The sequence below is a fragment of the Larus michahellis genome, chromosome 11, assembly GCF_964199755.1.
Source record: "Larus michahellis chromosome 11, bLarMic1.1, whole genome shotgun sequence".
NCBI lineage: Eukaryota > Metazoa > Chordata > Aves > Charadriiformes > Laridae > Larus > Larus michahellis.
Window position 1 is genome coordinate 17,330,250 of NC_133906.1, and position 22,944 is coordinate 17,353,193.

The window sequence follows — 22,944 nt, forward strand, 5'->3', positions numbered from 1 at the left end:
TATGATGTCACGTCACAGCAGTGCCTCGTCATGGGTTGCCGTGGCGCCAGTCGTCACAGCCGCCCTGCTCCGGCGAGCGGGCGGAGCGCTCCGTGAGGGAAACGCCTCCCCTGTACAGGAGGACCTCGAAGCAAACTGACATCACACGCTGACAGCCTGTCCCAGCGCCACGACACACCGCGTCGTGTCACCTCACCTCACACCCCACGTTACCTCACATCCACGCTTTGGGATGACAACAGTGTGCCCAGTCGCATGCTGCAGGGCCGAGCTGGCCCGTTGCGTGGGCAATGGTGCCGAGCACCGGGGCACGGGCCTCACGTGGCTTTTCCAGAACGGGTGGTTCAGAAGGGACGGGGTTCAGCCCCTCCCCGGGGAGCCCCGGAATTGCTGACCCCAGTCAAAAAATCATAAGCTTTCCATACGTCACCATACCGCCTGCCCTGGCATTAGGACTGCTTGTTTTTCTACCTCCCCTAGGACTAACGGGAGCTTTCTTTTCTGTGATTCCTATTCTCATTGGTGATTTAAAAAAAAAACGCACCTGTAATTTTTTTAAATAAATCAATTTAATGTATCATACAGGGCTAGATGTTTCCTTTAATAGCTCCACTTTTTAATATGAAGAGGACATTAATTCTAGACAGAGAGTAAAAGGGGCCTTTGTACCACTTACCAAAACATGATGATACTGAGTTTCATGTTCTTGGCATCTAGGTCAGATTATCACTGTGCTTTTTGTTATGATTTGGGTTCTTTTATGTGGTTACAAAAAGTACTAGAGCGGCTTCCAGTAAGAAGCTGCTATTACAAGCTAATGCAACACTTTCAAGCTACTAACCTACATAAGCATTCAAAGATCTCCATTTAGAAGCAAGCCTGCAGAGGAATATCATAAAGAAAAATTTTGCTAGTTAAGGATTTAGTTAATAAAATGCAGAAATTAAATATTATGATTTCTGATTGTTCCACAGTAGTAAATGAGCAGGGAACTTCATGTGTATATCTACTTTATTTCTTTGAGGTTTATAGATAGAAGTTAGTTCACAACTAGCAAAGTGTGCTTTTGCAAATATACACGAAATAAAATAGGGCTTTAGTCCCAGCTTGAGCATGTACTTAGTATTCTCTTACTTGCTGGTACAGGGTGTTGGGGTTTTGTATATGTATTCCAGTATCTGTAGCTTAGATACTATATTAAATGCAAATTTATGGCATTTTTTCTTGGCCAAGGAGGCAACTTTATGACCATAAACAGCATATGTAAAAATACAGACACAGCTTCTATTTTCACAAAGGCAATTTCTTCCCACATTCATCTGCCTCAGCAAAAGGTAAAATACAAAGGTTTAATCAGTAGCTGGTGTGAACTACAGCAGGAGCTACAATTGGGGATTACGCTGTTGTATCAGTACATGTCTGGCAAAACGCTGAGGAAGAGTCACCAAATTCAATTCTCCGGTACTCATGTGCTTCAGAAAAATGGTGATATGGAGCAAACTATCCAAACCTGACACATTATTTTGAAACACAGCTGCTGGATGAGGAAAAGTAAGATGTGAAAAGCAAGGTGTGCCTACCTGGGAGACCGGTGTGACACAGAACTAACCCAAGAAACAGAGGAAGTAACTCTGTTATCAGGATTTAGGCAAGGCCGGGGGAGAACACTGTCTCTCCTACTTGTATCAGAGTACTGCGGTGTTGTATCTGTGTTCAGACCCGAGATGAGGAGCCATCAAGTTAAGAAATAAACCAAAAGCAAAAACCCAAACTAGGAAGAATTATATAATCTTTTAATTGCATTGTGATTTCATTGTACACTCTCCAAACAGAAATATCACTTGAAAGACATCCAGTTCCCTTATTTTGTTGCACTGTACATGTTATGCAAATAAGAGCTGGGGTCGCATACAAACCAAAATGCTGCTCTGGCTTTTCAAATAATTAGTTGAAAGATGCAGAAACTTAAAACATAGCTGGGAATTTACAGCCACAGGAGAGCTTTGCAAATGACTGGTTAAATACGAAACACAGATGCAAAGCGGGGAGGGGAAGCTGGGGAGGAAGAGGGACAGCAAATTTCCAGTTTGAGGACAAAGTAGGGAAAAACCCCTAACAACTGTACACAAGTGACACCATGCTCAGTATTTACATTCTGAGCATTACCAATGCTATAGGTAAGCAACGTACTAAAAAAATAACTTAAAAAAAGCTATACAATTGTAGTTATAAATACTATATCTTTAAAACTAGTTAAGTAGTGTAGGCTAAAAAAAACGTTCACAGTTACTCTGAAGAGAGCTGTACATATATATATATTGCACAGTAGAAAAGTTCATTCAGTATACCATGTGTAAACAATTTTTATCTTCTTTGGCAATTTCACGACCTAGAGGAATATTTGCTGTGAGCAAAAGCACTTGGGTACAAGGCACATCAAAAGCTTTCAAAGCTGCAAGATAAATCCTTCTGGCACCTTCCAGTTAGCACTGTCATTCTCTTTAGAAAAACACGTACCTATCAATTCAGAACAACACATTTCTACAAGTATAACTCAGAGGTCTGGTGACAACAACATCATCTGTTCTTGGCTGTTATTCTACAGTAACAGATTTGGCCAGATTTCTTGGAAAGTCCACCTAGAACGAAGAGACAGACTTTCAGTATATGACAGAGCAATACTGACATTCTGCATTTGACAGTTCATTTAGCATGCTTTTTTTAGACTTCCTAATGAGTTCTGCTTTATTCTAGACACACTAACACACAAGAGACTGTAGATTTGCAGATAATGACTCACTGTTGAATTCATCTTTGCTTCCAAAACCTTCCTAACAAATACATATTTGTTTTGCACGCGTACCTTTCCAAAGCAGTCATAATTTTCAAACTGACACACCTAGCCAGAGTCAACAAACTACACTGTACAAAGGACTGAACTATTTTAGATTAAAGTGCACTATCACATTTTAGGGTTTTAGTTCTCTGAAAAAGTCCTATCTGCACTCTTACTTAATCAAACTAAGCAAATGATCTTTATAATTTTTTTGGAAGGATGCTAATTAAAAAAATGTAAAGCTGAAGAGACTTGGCACTGAAACACCACCTCTACCACCACAGTCACTATAAGCTCCACTAACTACATGAACTTTACACTGGTAGAAGGAAGTTCAAAATGGTACTAACTGGAGCGCTAAATATAGAAAGCACTTACATCGTATCCTCTGAGAACAGCCAGGTGGAATGAAAGCAACTGGAGAGGAATAACACTCAAGACTCCTTGAAGGCAGTCAACTGTATGGGGCAGTTCAATGGTTTTGTAGGCAAATTTTGAGCTTTCTGTGTCTTCTTTAGAACACAGAATGATTGGACGACCCTGAAAATAAAATTTTGCAGTGTTAAGTGGAGAGCTGGCTTAGAACGGCTTTGAAATATTGTTTCACAGCATGCCTGTAGTATGTTTGAAGATGGTCAGGGGGCTAACAAAGAATGCCAGTCTTACGTAATGACTTTTGTCATTCACTGTTTTGTGAGACTTTAATGTTTTCACCCTGTAGTTTTAACATTATTACATTTGCTTCAAAACAAACAAAAAACCCAAACAAGCGACCCACATGTAATCAGTTTTCACTACTGGTGTGAACCTGTAATGACAGCCTACAATGCAGATATAGCATCTTATTTATAGGATGTGGTCAAGAAGGCCAATGGCAACCTGGGGTGCAACAAGAAGAGTGTGGCCAGCAGGTCGAGGGAGGTCATCCTCCCCCTCTACTCTGCCCTGGTGAGGCTGCACCTGGAGTACTGTGTCCAGTTCTGGGCTCCCCGGTTCAAGAAGGACAAGGAACTGCTGGAGAGGGTGCAGCAAAGGGCTATGAAGATGATGAGGGGACTGGAACATCCCTCTTATGAAGAAAGGCTGAAGGATTTGGGTCTCTTCAGTCTGAAAAAAAGATGTCTGAGGGGGGACCTTATCAACACTTATAAATACTTAAAGGGTGGGTGTCAGGAGGATGGGGCCAGGCTCTTCTCAGTGGTGCCCGGGGACAGGACAAGAGGTAACGGGCACAAACTTGAGCATAGGAAGTTCCACCTAAACACGAGGAGGAACTTCTTTCCTTTGAGGGTGGCAGAGCCCTGGCACAGGCTGCCCAGAGAGGTGGTGGAATTTCCGTCTCTGGAGACATTCCAAACCCACCTGCTCTGGGTGACCCTGCTCTGGCAGGGGGTTGGACTAGATGATCTCCAGAGCTCCCTTCCAACCCTGTGATTCTATGATAACTTAATAATTATTAAAAAAAAATCACCAATACATCCTTTTTCTGAGGCACAGTCAGCAGCAATACAGCATGCACAATCTCCTTCCCTATGATGTTAAATAGCTTACCTGTCGAGCAGTGACCTGTTGCAGAGCATTCTGGCACTTGGTGAAACAAGGATCCTTCATTATCACCATGATAACAGGCATTTGTTTATCAATTAGGGCTAATGGCCCATGTTTCAGCTCACCAGCCAGGATACCTTCAGAGTGCATATAGGTGATTTCTTTTATTTTCTTTAAAAAAAAAAAAAAAAAAGCCATCAAGTTACTAGTAAATCAGATGAGAAATAAAAGCCACAAGAAGCAAAACACGAAGGCTGTACATCTGCTGCTTAAATCTAGACATACGGTATTAAGTTGGTATTTTCAAAGATCAGTTAATGGTGAAAACAGACAAGAGGCTGCTGGTGGAAGCAGAGTTTGCCCTTGCACATTCATTTGCAGATAAAGAAGTGGAGTAATCAACAGGAACTTTAAGAACCAAACACCCAGCACAACCTTGGCTAATGGAGTCTACCTTTAACATTCCAAACTACTGGAGAGGGTAAGAGATGGATATGCGTTCATTCCACCAAAATGTTCATAACAATTTATGAGTTTCCTGCATGAGCATCTCACCTGAACATCAGCCCATTGTGTTTTTCTGATGTTATTTTCAAATAGGTCAGCATTTTAAATTTTTTGTTTTGTTTTTTTAATAGACTCATTAAACACTGTATTTAGTATGTGAAAGAAACAAGAAACTGATACCGTATCGAGCTTCACCTTGTGCATGTGTTCATCCAACAGGACTAAATACTCTTAGTTATAGATAGCAGTTTTACTCCAGCAGAATTAAGTTGTAGTGAAATATTAGAAATAAACTATGTTGCAGAAGCCACAAAAGCTCATTTTAAATAACATCCAGCAATACTGAGAGGTTCCTACCAGCGCTCCTTCCAGACAAGTGGCATAATTATATCCACGCCCCATAACCAGCAGTGATCTTTGTTTGTACAGTTCAAGAGCCAAATCATGTATCTTCTCATCCAAGGACAAGACTTCTTTAATCATCTCTATTTGGGTACATAAAAAGCACGTGTAAAAACTTTTTTAATTGGAAAAAATAGTCTGCTTGCAGTAGAATGTTCTAATGATCTATTAGAACAGATAGGGTTAACATAATTCAACTTCGCATGTTTGCAACTTTGACTGCGCTTTAAGGATGTTTTCTCCAGCCTTATTTACAGTAACAAATTTAAAGCAACTATTAGTTTAAGCAGCACTCATACTTCCCATATTCTAAAGGAAGTTGTGAGCATCTGTTCTAAAGTCACCTTGAATTAGTTTCCTTTTATCTATCCTGATTTAAAGTGAAAGGCTTAAAAAATTTCAAATCATCAATTTAGGAGATCAAGTAATATTTCTCATATAAAACTACCTCAGTGTAAATAGAAAACCCAACCCATGAAAATTCAGATCTTCCTGCCAAGTTTCTTGGAAGGGTACTTGTTAAATGGGCAATTAGTGTAGAAACTAATAGTCCATTTTTCTTATATTGCCTACCTTTCAGGAGGAGGGGGAGAGCGAAACTTAAGAAAGGAACATCCTCAGGTAGTATTTTATATTGCCCATTAAACAACATCACCTATCCCTCCTCAAACCCAAAATATCAATATACCTGGCAACGATTTTAGTCCACTAATGATTTCCTGCCTCCTTTTCTGCAAGGAAATTCTGTCTTCAGACATCATTAAGCCAAACATTACAAGAGACACGAACTGGCTGGTATAAGCCTGCAGACAAAACAAAACATTTAGCAGCTAAGTCTGCAAAAAGTTAGTATGATTTCAGACTGAAGTACTACAATTAAAATTTTAATTGGATTCCACAAGGGTGAAGTACGAAAGTAAAACACTGAACAGCAATTACCTTTGTGCTTGCCACACCTATCTCAGGTCCTGCATTGATATGTACACCACAATCAGTCTCCCGGGATATCGAGCTTCCAACTGTGTTTGTGATGCCAACTGTTAGAGCACGACGGTCTTTACAATACCTCAAGGCCATAAGCGTATCTGCAGTTTCACCTGAAAAACATTTACATCTTGCCTTCTTGGCAGAGGACAGTAACGATTCCTGAAAAGCATAACATTCTACACAAGTGTGTTCTAAATAACTGCCTCCATGCTCACACAATGCAAAATGAAACTGAAAACAATCTTTCAGCACTCACTCAATGTCTATATATTTGAATCAAGCCTGAAAGAAACTTTCAAGACAGATCTGGCCCATTAGCCATCATCCTCCTTTGCAACATGCAGAAAGTAGTAAATCATTGGCTTTTTAAAATTTTTCTAGTTTTCACTCAGCTGAAGACAAACAGTAAATGCAGCTCACCTGACTGACTTATAAAAAAGCACACGTCATCTCTGAACACAGGTGTGTTTCTGTCCAGGAAGTCACTAGCGAGTTCCACCATCACTGGTAATTCAGTTAATTCTTCCAATACTTGTCGAGTCTGCATTCAAGCAGCACACAATATTTGTTAATATCGCCACCCATGAAAGTGTTGACATCTTTAGAGTCAGAGATAATCTAAATGGCCTTTTATTATAAAAATTGGTAATTACAGCTCATCAGAGCTCTAAAAGCCAAGGTGAAAAAAGTTAATTTCTAGCATGGTAGGTAATAACATTGGAGCAGTAATAAAGAACATGGCACAAAGAAAAACTAAATAAAAGGGTGAGACCCCTCAATGAAAGGCAAAGTTTCAGATACAGAAGAAAAAGCAGATGAAGAGCTGTTGCCTAAAAACCCAGCAACTAGGAGTTATATATGCATTTCTGCTAAGGCTGAACATACGGCTACTGCGGCGTGATAACTGGTCCCACAGCCAATAATGATCAGTCTTCGGCATCTTCTGATTTCTTTCAAATGATCCTTCAGGCCCCCCAGCAGAACTGTGAACAAACACGCATATATCAATGGTGTATTTTATTTTCTAGTTAATATGTTCAAAATCTGCAGGCTTAGTGCCGCTTGAATGCCTGTTCTGAATTACCTGTGCTGCTCTCGAAATTCACCCTGCCTCTCATCGTATTGACAACTGATTCCGGTTGTTCAAAGATTTCCTTTTGCATGAATGCACTGAAGTTACCTGTTTAGAAAAAGATTACATGGTAATGCTTAGGTTTGTTATTTGAAGTCTATTACAGTTACAAAGAGATGACTTCTAAGACTTGCTGTAGTAGCAAGCTAATTTAAGTTGACTGTGTTAGCTTAAAGAAAAGCTTAAGAATAGGCGAGAAGAAAGGAGGGCTTGGTAGTTCACTCTATTAGGTTGGTTTCATTTCCCAATGCTAACAAAGTAACTGACTTCCTTTTTAAGGAAACTTCTGTATTCCATTTCAGTTCTCAGTTTACAGTCAAAGTTTGCCAACAACTATGACAACATTTAAACATTGGTTATATTTTCACTCAATGTTGAGATGAACAGAAGCATCTAGGACTTTTCCAAGGCTAAAAATGCGTAGGGTCCCATACCGCTTGGGCTTAAAGCTTGGTATTGTTGGTTCCCAGTACAAACAGCCTAAATATCAGATCATTTTCACAACAGATTAGCAGTTTTCTGCCTTATCGGCTACACAAACAGTCAGTAATTATCCATCTTTGATGATAATCATTTACAGATGTTTCAACCCACCCTTCATGATTTGCTGCAATTCCATCTGCAAGGTTTGGATGGCCCGGGAAGGATCGTCACTAGCTGAACGCTCAAGACGGTGAATTGAAAGCTTCCCATCAGTTACTGCTGCAATGTCGTCATCTTCTAAGAAAATTACTCTGTTGGTGTGCTCAATGATAGCGCTACAGAAAAAATAGAAGCAATACAAAGCTGACACGTCAGCAGGAGTTGGTAGCAGCACTTCTCAAAGCAATTAAATATGCTGCACAGCACTTCTAGCCCCCCCTTCTCTCTTCCTTTTGGACATAACTGCAGATAGAGCCATCTTAAAGGAAATGGCTCCATCTGCTGCTCCTCCTGCACTCTCACAGGAACTCAGAGCAGAAGGCTTAGGAACCACAGCATCTCACATCAGCAAGTTCCTACTGATCTGATCTTGCCTTCCAGGGTCTCTGATGGACCCCTAAGGTCAGGATCTTGCTTCTGAGAGAGACAAATGTGTACTTGATGTCCAGGTTCCTGCTAAGTTTGGAACACCACCACTATTTCCTCCTCTAATAGCTGGATTAAAATGACAAAACCCAGACCAACCTATAGTCTGCTCAAATACTCAGCTGATGGTGTCTATTTGTACCCAACTTACCTTCCTACACTGGATTTATTTTACACAGAAGTTAGTAATTGACAGATATTTACAGTTCAAATGCTGATGTCAAGCCTCCACATTTTTCAAGTACCCGTGGGCTTTATGAAGTTTCCTGGATTAGGAGCTATCCTATCAGGAAACAATCATACAGCAGCAAGATAGCGTAAGATTTTCAGAACTATCTCACTTCTAAACAAAAACAGTATTTTGAGAAGCTTTTAAGTACTTTTACTACCTTGCATCTGAAGCAAAGAAAAATTCTACTGCCTTATCCCCAACAGCATGAAGGCAGGTAGAGCTGTCCAATCTTTTCATTCGTGAATTGCATATGTTCTTCACATTCTCAATGTTGCCTATTAAAGAAATGAGATACTTTAAATGCAAAACCAGATCTGTTAAAATTAGAGATTACAGACTATACAGGTTCAAGGTATCACAGTTACACAAGTATTTTGGGGGGGTGGGACTTTTACACAAACTACATGTTCAGTAGTGTAAGAATAGAATATCTTCAGCTAAGCAGCTATTTGGGGCATCAGCTGGTAGTTTTATAGTACAAAGACCAATTAACCTAATTTCTAATCATAAAGTAACAATTTTAGCACTTAAAAATAATATAATTTGATTTATCAACTTACATGTTCTATATAAAACAGGAATCTGTTCAGTGGAGAGCTTGTACTTGCTTCTAACCCCAATGAGCAAAGGACTCCCTCTCCTACAAAGGGAAAACACACAAAGGACACAAGTCAAAGGACATCTGTGAAGTTGAAAGACAGTATCCCATCTAGTTCCCTAAATAGGAAGATCCTCCTCAACCCTGATCCTAAAGCCATTACATGGCAGAAGTTACATAAGATTCAACAAATATTATTATATGAATAAGCACCATATACCTTGGTGAGTCTTTCCCCAGGAACTACACCCAGATATAGGAAAATGTATATGAACTAGCCATTTTCCTTCCAGTAATCACAAAACAGCCTAGCACAGGCATCAATTTGAATACCGGTTTTAAACAAAGCTTACTGAGCCTCTGCAGTGAGCCAGCAATAAACTCCAGTGCTCTTTACTACCCAAATACTGTTCCACCCTTTAGCCTTTTAAACTCAGAAATGTCAGCTGCGCCACTGAAACTGTAGAATATTAAGGTCATTTTTTAATTATATGGGTCACACACCAAATTGGAGATTATTAAAAAAAAATATATGTCACAGGAATAAAAGAGTAATTCACACACACACCAACACCTCGGATTACAAATTTAGCTTCTCTTAACCCCCTCACTCCTAAAAACCCAAACCTGAACCACATATAGAATAATTCATTTCAGAAGATGTTCTCCATTTAGAGTGATGGTAGAGCTGGCTTTTTCACAATTCTAATATAGTCCTGTTTTAGGCCACAGAAGCAATGGGCTTTTTATTTGTAGCATAAAACAGCCTTTATTCCCACTGCTACTTCACTTGCTACTTTAATATCTTTACGTCTCGTGAAAGTTGTTTTCCAAGTGATAAATAAAAGTAGAACTTATACAGGAAAAAAAAAAATCATAAATGCTAGACAACTACAGAACGCTATTTGAATAACCTATTAGTATGACGGCATTTTAGTCAACCTGAAAATACTTCTCTCGGTCTTTATTCAATGTGACGTAAAATTGAACCATATCCTTTCCCTCCCCTTTCAGATGTAGGAGAAAGGTTAGCACACTCTTAATATAACTTCAGAAACAGAGGATACACTAAGCTTCTTTAGTGATACAGTAACAGATAAAGGGACATGCTGTGGGAATGTCAGTGGTACATTCTCTTGAGTGTGTCATTTGGACCATCTCCAACCGAAAGTGTATTTGCAGGAAGAAAGAAAACATCATCTGATTACCGTTCACTTGTCTGTGCATCCTCAAAAAGTGAGTAGTCACAGCTAATTTATTAAACAAAATCAAGTTAAAGATTATAGGGAATCAGCACAAGCCCCTGGAAATTCTGTGACCCGCAGTCAGTACAGCTGAAATTAAGTTATATTTAATAGTCAGTTAAAGAGACACTCAGCAGAGCTTTACTGCATTTCACAAGGATTTCACTGGTGCAGCTATCTACCTCCTGAGTTTTGGTTCATTAAGCAGTTTAAACATCAGTATTCTATGGGGTTTTTGCTTTTACAAGATGTTAGCATTTTTTTTAACTTAAAAAAGCATGAATTATGTATTAAATGGACTTCTACTAACCTGGTAGCAACAGCTTCACCTGGGTAATGGATGCTCTTGAAAACCAATGCAAAAGCACCTTCCTGGAAACCACACAAACAGAAGAGAAAAAAAAAATCCTGAACAAGTTATCTCAATTAGTTGCATCTCATTAAACTGGGGCCCCTCTTCCTGAGGAGGTTTTGAAGGAAAGCTCTTTACTGCTATCAGGAATCTCTTCCTGGAGGGCAGACTGCACCTTTAAAGGAATTGGTCATGGAACAGACCGGGCTAGTAACAGGGTAACAGCTGAATGATCAGGAAGTGAGCACTTGGCCTCTTTATAAATAAAAACAACACCTTCTAATGCAAGGGTTAGGAAAATCTCTGAGATGTTACTTGTAACGAACATGAAGACTATTAGACATTTACTTTTAGTAAGACTTTTAATAAGAATGTGCATGTAGCTGCATTTTATCATGCATTTTCAGCTACAGTTTTGGAGTTACTACTTCTAGTTTAAGCAGCAAATTCTCACTAACATATTTCAAAAAAAACCCAAAAAACCTCCACAAGAAAAAAAAAAAATCACAACACAAGAACAAAAACTGGAACACAAAATCAACCGCTCTGTATTATTAATGCAGCTTGCAAACTTGAGGAGTATTCTAAAAGCTGGAGCAAAAGCCCCCCCCCCCGCCCTTGCAGAGAGAAGAGAGATGGTAACACGCATTCCTCTTGCAGGGACTCCTGCGAGAGACTATTCTGCTCTTCTTTTGTGCTCAGGTGAAGTCTCCCTTCCCCTCAACTAGATGGCTGCACCACTATTCCCTCTTGGCCCATACAGGCCCTGTCAATTCCAGCCCTGCTCTAGGGGAATCCTACAGAGCTGCTTTAGAGAGGAGAAAGGGGTGGTGAAAGAAGTGTAAGAAACTGCAGGAAGGGGAGGGAAAACATCTGCCCAGAGACTGGGAGAAGAAACAAAGCGAGCTTTCTCCAAGTTTGCAATGCATCTATCGAAGTTCTTAAGCGTTCACATACTAAGTAACAGTAGATTCCCACTTCACAGCTTGGGAACCACTACGCCATGGATCCGTACAGCTTGTTAGATCTATTTCCAAATAGGTGAGCCAAGGCACACTATTAGACAAACTTGAATCACAGCAGTGTTTTAACATGATCAGAATAGCCTTTAAGAACACACTATCCTTTATGAGAGATTTCAACCCCCAGAGGCTCCTACAATTTCTTTTAATTAAGTTGCTTCATTAAAAATTGTGATAACCTGTTACTTAAAAAAAAAAAAAAACAAAACACCAAAACCAAACAACAACCCAAGACCTACTGCTAATGCAATTTAAAAATTTACCACTGAAAACCCTTTGAAGTTTCGAAAATCTTAATCTAATTTCTTGGTCTATTAAGCGTTGTTTAAAAGTGAAAAAGCGTTATTTGCAGCACCTTTGAAAGACTCCTGCAGAGGATCTAAATGCATAAATGGAGAATACTAAGGAATCTCACAAATAGCTTATAACGTAGTACAGGAAAAAAGGAACTTCTCACTTACCAACTGTTGAATAACTCTTTCCACCAAGGCTGAAAAACTGGTGTCCTCACTCTCTCTGTTGTCATACATGTATTTGATCAACTTGGGGATCGTTTCTGTATCCGTTTCAGATTCAAATTCATAGCCTTTGCTCTCCTGCAATGTCATACAGAAGAGTAAAAAGCATTTTCATCCTCAGGCAAGAAACACTGATGAGCCCTTCAGCTGTCTCCCACCAGAAACTGCACAGTAAGAGATGGCTTGGAGCACTACACCGGACCTGTGGATATCTATCACTATAGACAAAATATGAAGATTTATCCTGTCCTAGCTTACTCTTTCAGAAATACTGTAATAAGACGTAGTAAGACTTGGTTAGCATCCGTCAAGCAACAAAAGACAGGAGGGAGCCCACTCCACACACCCTCTCAAACAATTTGAGCACAAACTGCTACTCTACTCAGAAGTATTTTGTATTTAGGATTACAAGAACATATTGCACTTCACCAACTACCTTGTACCTTTATTAGGCAGACTCATATTCGCACTATGATTTTATAGATGATATCTAGAAACTTGAATTCAGATTCTAACAAAGTCATGAAAGACCTGACAGTAGCTGGTGGGGCATTTAATTTCTAATTTTAGAATCAAGTTGCCACAAACTCACCAGAAATTTTCTCAGGTCCTTATAATTTGTGATGATTCCATTATGGATAACAACAAATTCTAAAAGGAAAAAATATATGTAAACATCAGTAATGGAAAATGAAGATATTTAACTCAGAACACAAGATTAGGAGTAAAAAAGCTTAGAAGTACACTAGAAACTACCTGCTATAGCTTTCAGACCTACAGTTTATCATAACATGGACAACAGAAAGCAGATGCCTACAAATTCTGAAGGCATATGAAGGTTGTTCCAAATCATCACAACACTTTTAAACTACACCCAGTAGAATAGCACCAAGCCATCTCAAGTGAAAAACAACATGAAATCTCCCTTTTCCAGCCTAGACAATATTGACGCAGTTATATTTTAAGAGTCCTACCTTTTAAAGCAAGAATGTTATCCTTTGACTAACTTGCATCAATTTCCAGAAAACAGACCTCATTAGAATCATAGAGTCTTCATGGTTGGAAAGGACCTTTGAGATCGAGTCCAACCGAACAACCTACAATCTCTGCCACTAGAGCATGCCTTGAAGTGCCACATCTAGACGTTTCTTAAACACCTCTAGGGATGGTGACTCAACCCCCTCCCTGGGCAGGCTGTTCCAGTGCCTGACCACTCTTTCAGTAAAGTAATTCTTCCTAATATCTAACCTAAACGTCCCCTGCCGCAACTTCACACCATTTCCTCTGGTCCTGTCATTATTCCCCTGGGAGAAGAGGCCAACCCCCACCTCTCTCCACCCTCCTTCCAGGTAGTTGTAGAGGGCAATGAGGTCTCCCCTCAGCCTCCTCTTCTCCAAGCTAAACATGCCCAATTAATCTTATACATTGTTACTTTAGCCTCAGAAGAGGCTATTTTATTGGAAGAGTGCCTAACCTAGATAGAATAGCAACAGCTTAGCCCTAGTATACAAAATAACTACCATAACACCAGAAAGAAGAGAGTACATATGTATATACTACGTGGGTTCAGCCATTTCAGATTCATACGGTTCCAGAGTGCTGCAGAGATTACATACCATTCCTTTTATCTGATCTTTGAGGGTGACTGTTTATTGCACTTGGTACTCCATGGGTCGCCCAGCGAGTATGAGCAATTCCAAAATGGGTTTCAAAATCTGCTTTTGAATCCAGGTCATCTTGTTCTATACACAAGAAATTCAGTTAACTGAATATTTAAGGTTGAGTCTCTCTCTCACACACACAGCTAGTAAAACACTAAGAGAATTCCTACAGGCAAAAAACGAAAAGTTATCTTCTAGCTTTCTTTTAGACCATTTGCTTTCTTGACACTACACTTTAGATAGTTCAAGATACTGTGATTAAAACTTTTTTTGCCAAGACTGGAGCGTTTTCAGCCAATACTAACAGCTAGGCTAACAGACAACATTACTACAAATCATAATGTAAACGCATTAAAACACAACTTCAGTTCTTCACAGATGAAAGCACTGCATAAAGCAGATTGTGATGACAGCCAGATGCTTAAATGCTCGTAAATTCTGTCAGAGTCCATGTTCTGACATTTCAGCTACCAAGCACAGAAATCATCCAAGTCAAGCACCAGAGCCCAGGTCTTGAACAAAAAAGCAACCAAAAGAGGGGAGAGTAGACTGATAATTTCACAGTACTATATTTAGAGATCAATTTGCTTTTGAAGTGCAGATTTGGAGGGCACAAAGCATCAAACTGCCATTGGATTACACAATGCAGTTATTTCTGGTACAAAATCGTAACCGTAATTTCATGGTCTGACTTTCTGCTGGGATGCAAATATTATCTGACTGGGAGGCCAAAGTAAAGGGGTAATTTTTGAGATACCTACTGTGCAACTCTTCTTCCAGGGCCTTTACTTTTCCTCTTTTCTTAACTAGTTTGATGAACCTTTCTTTATCTTCATTATTATTTCCATCAATCGCTACCCCTACAATACAAGACACAGTCACAAGCGTTATTTAAAGCATGAAATACACTGGATGAAAAAAAGGCTGAGAAAATACAGACAAGCACACACTATTTTAAAATTATCCTGCAACAGGATAGACCATAGCTAGACCGTCTGTTGCAAGTCAAACTAGATCAAGTCTATATTCCCTGCATAGATGAAAACATACATAAGCCATCTCAAATTTTGCTTGAGGACATGCTGATATAGTCTGCCCAATGAAGTTAGCCAACTCAAAATTAAAGAGAAGTTTAATCTTCTTCATCCTTTCACTGGGACTCATGCATAAAAAAGGCCGAGGCACAAACTATATGACCCTGTATGGAGGTCTTCTTCCTCGCACCCTGTTTGCTGTGCTTATGTGTACTAAATTTCAACCACCACCTGACTACAGAGCTGAACATCCAATTTATAGTCCTGAGAAAAGCTAAAGAAGAAAATCCAATAATCAACATAATTCATTCTGATCTTTCAATCTGCAGGACAAAAAAAAAAAAAAAAAAAAAAAAAAAAAAAAGAGAAATCCAAGACGCAGAAGTTAAAACCACCCAAAAAAGTCAAAAAAGGTAGTTTACATACCTGCAGAGTCATATCCTCTGTATTCCAGTCTCTGTAATCCTTTTATCAGGGTTTCAAATATTTCCTTCCTAGTCCGAGGCACTCTGTAGTTTAGATAAGCAAAAATTCCTGTTTAAAGAGAAAAGGGGAGGGGGAGGAAAAAGAAGCAAAGGTTTTTTTTAGAGTTTGTATCCCTTCAGACTCAATTCAAAACCCTTTAAAACTAGCATCACAGAGAGGTCCTTAGCGGGACCCCATCTCCCATTTAGTACAATTCTTTAAAATTGTACTTTTCTTTAAATTCTTTAAAAGAATTTTCTTTTAAAGAATTCTTTAAATTCTTTAAAAACCACTGGGTTTTTAAATGGAAAGAGTTTAAATACAATAAAAGAATCAGGACCTCCATTTTCACCACGCAAACGCATATGCTTTCCTGGCCAGTTTCACTCTCCTCATGTTACCCACCAAGAGTTAAACAGCTGAGAGAGCTTAAAAAATTCTACTTTTCATTAAAACCGCAGCTGAAAATGGGAACATTGTGATCTATTTCATATCCAGATCTAAAACTAGACATTCAAAGAAGGAATATATTCACCAGTACTAACACAAGGAGACTTTTGTAATCAAAGTCATGGCCTTAAATACCCACGGGTAGGTACTAAGCACAACATCTCTTTCTGAAAGGCTCCAGCTTAATCCAGTATATAACAGTCACTTCAGCAGGAAGAGAATAGAGAAGAAAACATAAAGAAAGGGCAGAAGTCAAAAGGATAGGACAACAAAGACAAGAAACAGAAGACAGAGAAACAGGGTCACCCAAAAAACAAGCATTCACCCTTCCCGGTGCCTCAGCACAATGCTGCCTGCCAAATCCAACTCAACAGAGACACAAGATGCGTTTGCTTGCCCCGTGTGACTCAGGTCAACTCTTACAGAGGCGTCACAGGAAAGACATGAACTCACTCCTTGCCTACTCGGCAAACAGAGCCTGGAAGAGTGCAAATCTGATCCCTCTCCTCTTGAATAGACCAGTCATCTACCAAGAAGTGGCTTTTTTTAGTTTTTGGGTTGGTTCTCCCCCTCTACACAATTTTTTTTTTTTTGGAAGGCAAAAGTACACAAGCATTTCTTCATTAAAAGGAGTTTGGGGGATGTCATTTTATCTTTAGAAAAGGTGTAATAAAAAGGTCACCTGCAAAGGAAAACACAACCATTCTTTTGCCTACTGCTCTTTTGGGACCTCTGCATTTACAAGGATAGATCAGGCCCTTTTATTAACTCTTGCAAATCTGTGCCCCAACAAAACAGAAATGTCTAATTTCACTGTTTCGATAGTTTCTCCAAGCAACAAGTCAGGATTGTAGACTATAGTTAGCAAAAACCAGGCTTTAAGAGCTCAACAGATAAGCAGTTCAGACAAGCAAATGTTTTAAATAGAGAAAGCCTTTGTTTGAAATTTAACACCCTCTTCCCCTTCAATTAAGGCTTTTGAACTGTAAATGGCTGTAGTGAAGAAGTTGTTATAATGATACACCAATAAATCTCCCTTATAAATATTGTTGTGAATTCAGTTGCTCCACTGGTTTTAAGCCATTAACACTGATGATTTGACAGTGAGACTAAGAGACTATTACATTGGGCTCTGAATTTATCTTGGAAGGATTAAAGGGTGGAAAATGCTTTTCTGCTACAGAAGTGAGATTTATGAGGAGCCCAGCCTAATTATTTCTAGACCGTCCAATGTTAAGGGAGATATTAAGACAATCATTGCATTTAAAGAGGTATTTGGGAATTTGAACAGCTAAATACTGTTCCTTCATGGACGCTTTGAAAAATAACACCTCCGGTTATATACAGTCACCTTAGACTGAGAGCTTGTTGATCATTTTTCCAGACAGATATTTACCGTTCTCTGGCACTAACCACGAACCTCAAGAGCAGCATTCTTCAATTTCTTCAATACAAATTTCTCAACATCATTCCAAAACATTGCTACACACCTCATTTCAGATCCAGCTCTACTCTCTAGGCCAGATTTCACAATATATTTAAGATGCATCAGCCTTGTACTTTCTATGTGGCATCTCTGACTACACAGAGCTCCAGGAAAAAACTTCCTTCGGGACCGTTCTTACAATGCTACCAGTGTGCTGCAATTGTTAAAAAGATCCTTGTTTCCAGGGAACTGTAGCTGTGCTTCCATACACGTGAATGAGAAGATGCAGAAGTTACCAAAGGCCGCTTACAATGAAAGCAATAGCTACAGCCTGACTTCTCAAGGAATATATTATAAACTCTTTCAGTTAAAGGAAATAAATCTTAGCTCTCAGCACCATTTCTCTAGTGCTTTTCTGCTTAATGATTTACCCACTTGCATATTTTCTTCCCTACTCAGTCATCATTTTGGCTAGATTTAAAGCACATTGCTCAACTCATGTAGAAACAACTTTTGATAAAGACTTCTTGTAGCTTAATTCCTTCTGGAAGCAAACCAATATGACTGAATCTTAGTTGAATCATACTCGTGATAAGAGCGTTTTGTGATGCTCGCAAGTTACTTTATAATGGCCTCCTCAAGCTATTAGACACCATTTCCAGAGCTTGCATCTCTCCTCGCAATGAAGACTCAAGTACTCTCCAAGCTAATGCAATACTGAAGTGATATGTATCAAGTAACGCTTATTTGTCAGCACAACATAAGCAATGAAATACTTTCCTAAGTCATACATACAAACAGAGTCCAATGAAAGCATTTAAGAAGTGTTTTACTAGTGCATTGCTCTCTTGACCTGAATGCTAAATCTAGTTTATAACTTTCTATAATTACAGAGTTTGCGTAGAAGCATGACCTAGGTCAATCATGTATGGCTTACCTTTAGAATCAGATACTCAAAACAGAAACAGAGCGTTGTTAAAAGATTACTAAAACCAGCTTTAATCAGGTGCAGACACTGAAAGCAAGGCCCTCCCTTCATGTGCGTACCAAGACTTTAGAGTTTCCCCTTTCCCTTTCCGGACAGCAAGCAGAGCTTTAAGAGGAGGAAAAATTGAGTATGTTTTGTAGGAAAAAGCCACAAGAACTCTTGCAACTGCAAGACTTCACCAAAAACAAGAAGGGGGCAGCCTATACTTTAAGTTTGAACAAAATTAATTATTTAAAAAAAAAAATAAAAGGATGCCTTTATTGGGGTAAGCACTTTGTTGATGCCAGAAACTTAGTTTTGAGAAAGTCCCAGTCTCCACTTCATATCCTGATTTAAAATAGGTAGATCATCAGTTTAAAAGCATCTTACCTGTTTTTTAAACCCTGTGTACTTTTGCTATACTGTTTTCTTATGTGTAAGTGTGACAACATCTCAACTTTGTTTGCTAAAGAACACGTTTATGGCAGTATTTAATGACCTATGTATTTTCAAAACAGAAAACAATGGGTTTAAATCTTCCTGTGTCAGGGAAAACACAACAAGACATGTTTTCAACACTTAAACCTGGAAAGATACGCAAAAATAACAACAACAAAGTAATTTAGAAACTGTTGGTTGCATCCTCAAGGTCTCCTGCACTTCCTAAAGCAGATCAGCATAGTAAGGAAGATATGAGACATCTCTGATGATAACAAATGTCACATAAAAGGCCTCCGTATGTCGATGGGAAGAAAACTAGCACTACTCCCACTGCACTTCATGAGGTGTTGCTCGCTTTGCTATTTCATACTGAGTCAGTGACTCCACCTCAAGCTAGATGTTTTACTAAACTCATTTAACAGTGCTAACACCCTCATTTCCCAATCAATATACAGCCCAGATATGCTAAGTTTTTGAGTTACCATTACATGTCTCACCAAGGTATTGCTTGCCACCAATACCTTTGGTTTGCTTCAGCACTGAGCCAAGTCTCTCACCTGAAGGGGTTTTGTTTAGAAGACACTGAGTTTGCCCCATTGATAGCGACCTGAGAGTCACGTAGGAACTCAGATATCACCTCGTGTTTCCATTCAAGTGAAAGAGGCTTACTGGAGTCCTTGCTCTTTCTGAGGTTAAAATTAAAGAGGATGTGGAGACAGGGAAAAGATATCTAGCTCAGAAAGCACATTTTTGGGAGCAGTAACTCAAGTCACTTTCAGTCTGTGTCTCACAAAAGAGGTTTTGTTCAGGAGGGCTAAGAAGTACATGCGCATTTTTTTTCTAATCTCAAAAAAAGTATCCTTCCAGACCTGAGAGGAGGTTTCAGTGAAGGGATAGGTAAAGTTTCACTAAAATGTCCTTCATAACTAAAATTAGCAGCTTATGAACCCGCACTTTGATTTTAATCTGACCCAAAGCATATGTAAGCAATTGTACACACGCTGTTGGCATTATCTTCACCACCTCATCTTCATTAGATAAAGGAAGGTGAACAAACTCATATCAGCTAAGAATTAAGCTCCTCCACAGCCTTTGTTTGGGAAGCACAACCTCTTGCCATGGCGGCGCTGGGCAGCGGGTCCCAGCCGATGCCCAGCAGAGCCCAGCCGTGAGGGCGGCTGTGTGCCAGCCACGGCAGCGATGCACCCGGGCAGCGGGACCGGCAGCAGCAAAGGCGAACAGGGCGGCCGGGACACCCCCGGAGCAGCCGGGCGGCGGGAACGGGATTTTCCGATCCCAAGACCCGGGGACAAGCCGCCAGGCACGGAGGACACACAGAGAGGCGAGGCTGCGCGGGACAGCAAGAAAATCTCCTTTCCTTGGGAGTACGGAGGAGCTTCACCTTTACCTGCCATCACCGCAGGAGCCGCTCATTCCCCCTTCCCACCCCCACAAAACGGGTCCCGAAGGAAGCGGGACGGCGCCGCGCCGGGCCCCGCTGTCAGAGCGGGGCAGACCCGCACCGCTCCGCCCGGGGACACAGCGGCCCTTGTGTCCCCCACCCCGCCAGGAGAGGAGGCCGGCCCCGGGCACACCTCGCTCCTACCAGCGATCCCCGGCTCCAGAGGGCGAAGGGCTGCGGCGGGCCCCTGACGGCCCCGTCACTCACCGCACATGGTCGCGCCACACGATCCTCCCCGCTGACAGGAAACGCGGCTCCCGCCCGACGGCCCGGCTGGGGGACTGCCGCCGCCTCCCCGGCTCTTATAAGCGCGGCCGGCTCGGCCCCTGCCTCCCTGCTCATTGGCCGGGGAGCGGGCGCCGGGGCCGCTCCGCCCGGGGCTCCGAGCGGCCGCACGATGGGGGCAGAGCCCCGGCGCGGGGGCGGCGGTTCGCGCCCTGCCCCCGGCCCAGCCCTGCCCCGCCGGCCTCCAGCGCACGCTTGGCCCGCCTGGACCCTTCCGGGGGCCGCGACGAGCGGCGGGGTCCGCCCGCATCGACCTTGCTGGGGGCCGCCGGGGGCTGTGACGAGCGGCGGGGGCCGCCGGGCTCCGCAGAGGGAGAAGCCCGGCCGGGAGGCGGTTCAGTCCATTCTGTCAGGGTAACATGGCCGGGCCTGAGGCGGAGGGGCAGGGCAGCCCCTCTCCGAGCTCGGCAGGGGAAGGCGTCCACCGTTTTCCAGCCTTTTTGGCCACAAGCATTTAGAAGCAGACCCTCAGCAGCCACCTTCATCTGCAGAGGCAGGACCGAGAGCACCTGCGTTGGTGCTTGGCTGAACGAGGGCCACAGGCGAGGGCCACTTTGCCTGTGGAGAGCCTTTCCCTGCAAGCAGCAGGTTAAACTCCTGGTCACTCTGTGTGCTCTCCTCCGTTTACTTGGCAACAAGGAAGCTGCAGATCGGCTCCAGCCTCTTCCTCCTGGGCTGAGCTCTCCTGGGGGCAGACACCGTGAGGGTGATGGTGGCCACAGGCCCAGATGCCATGTCTGCAGGGCGCACCTCAGCACAGGCCCTGTCCTGCTGCCCCGAGCTGCTTCTGAAGAAACTCGTCATCTCTGATCTCAGGGAGCCTCCTCCCAGCAAAGGGAACGGTGGCTTTTAAAGCGAGTGCCTTGCAACATGCTTGGGAGTCACAGAAGTAGCTCAAGCTGCGATTTGAACAAATTATTTCAAGCCACTATTTGAACAAACATGATTTTTTAAAAATACATAAAGCTTCATGATGATTCGTCCTGATTACAGTTTCTTCTTCCTTATCAAAAAAGTACCAAAATATTTCATAGAGATGATCCTAGTTATCTCGTACACAGAGTTACTGAAACTCAAGCACAAGGCATCTTATTTAAGCTAGAACTTAAGGGTTCATTTTCTCTCACATTTCTTTCTGTAGTTAATTTTTTTTACATAAAGCAGTGGTTCCTTCAAACTTTGTCCCTTTTGATGAAGGGGTTGAATGAAGGATAAAGATTGGAACATCAACATTTCAACTGCAAAAAAAAAACCCTTTGTTTTTTTGTAAACTTTTGTGCCACTTCAAGAAAGGGAAACTACGTCTCTATTTTAAGGCAAAAACATAGACTGAAAGTATGTTCAAGTCATAAAATTAAAGAAAATAGTGCTAGAAATTCTGCTGTAAATTAGTTTATAAGGAGGAATAAATTACGTGTATTTTTTACTGCCTGTGTGCTATGCACACCATGCTCAGTAAACCCCAGGTTTGTTTTCCTTTGCCCCAGCCCCCAGAATAAGACCAAAGAGGCCCATGATTTGTCACCGTTGTAGTCCCAGCTCTGTCACTGACCTGCCGTGTGACATCAGGCAAGTCTTTTTGACACTCCATTCCAGTTTGTCTTGTCGGTTTAGGTTACTTTGCTCCTCCTCTGAAGCAACCTCTGATCTTGTTTCCCCCAGTCCAGCCCGAGCAAAGGGGGAGGTTCCTAATCTCAGCTACGCTTGTTAAGTAGCATTGCTATTCATACTAAATCATATACAGTAAAGAAACTTTTTTCTTGTTGCTCCCTGTGCAACATGAATTGTAACTGAGTGGCGCAGACAGTGGGAAAGAAACACTTTTTAAAAAAAAAAAAAAAAAAAACAAAACCAAACATCACTGCAACACTAATCGCCAAAGATCACAAGTTCAGAGACCAAAATTTCACTCATGCAAGACATTTCATGTTTCCATGTGACATTCCCAGGAAGAAAACTAAATAAAAGTGAGACTCAACTGCAAGTATGAACTGAGTTAATTAGTGGTTAATGTGTCACTTCAATAATTTATCAATCAACACTTCCCAGACTCACCTGTCTGATGCCATTTGGCTTTTTCAGGAATTTTTGGAAGTATATTAAAGAATACAGTAATTGTATTTACTGGCGGGTTTGTTTGGCTTGAAGGGACAGATTTTACAGCGCTCGGATGAGATGATCAAACTGATCCCACCTCACCTTAAAACTCGTTAAAGTCTAAAAGCCAAAATACATGAAAACATCATCTATCTTACGCTATAAGAGACAGGCATCTAAGAAGCCACAAGGAGATAACTGATGTTGCTT

At 41.1% G+C, this 22,944-nt stretch overlaps 1 protein-coding gene across 1 annotated transcript; it reads right to left on the reverse strand.

Annotated features, from left to right (window-relative positions):
* Window positions 1–1,773: 1,773 nt before the first annotated feature.
* Window positions 1,774–20,645, reverse strand: GFPT2 (glutamine-fructose-6-phosphate transaminase 2). Its single transcript, XM_074604296.1, has 19 exons — window positions 20,560–20,645; window positions 15,568–15,675; window positions 14,869–14,967; window positions 14,063–14,188; window positions 13,039–13,097; window positions 12,390–12,524; window positions 10,865–10,926; window positions 9,273–9,352; window positions 8,870–8,987; window positions 8,007–8,170; window positions 7,365–7,460; window positions 7,166–7,263; window positions 6,701–6,821; window positions 6,233–6,390; window positions 5,982–6,096; window positions 5,249–5,376; window positions 4,388–4,555; window positions 3,215–3,376; window positions 1,774–2,639 (listed from the first exon to the last, which is right to left on the reverse strand). Exons 1-19 carry the CDS (start codon window positions 20,564–20,566, stop codon window positions 2,595–2,597), a joined length of 2,049 nt encoding a protein of 682 aa, XP_074460397.1. The 5' UTR covers window positions 20,567–20,645; the 3' UTR covers window positions 1,774–2,594.
* Between the last annotated feature and the right edge of the window lie 2,299 nt (window positions 20,646–22,944).

What these genes read in the sequence shown, in the direction of transcription:
- GFPT2 (XM_074604296.1), bottom strand. An exon ending in AAGATCAGATAAAAGGAATG is followed by an intron (nt 13,098 to 14,062) that starts GTATGTAATCTC and finishes TTTTCCTTTTAG; the next exon opens with AATTTGTTGTTATCCATAAT. An exon ending in AAAGAGTTATTCAACAGTTG is followed by an intron (nt 10,927 to 12,389) that starts GTAAGTGAGAAG and finishes TGTGGTTTCCAG; the next exon opens with GAAGGTGCTTTTGCATTGGT.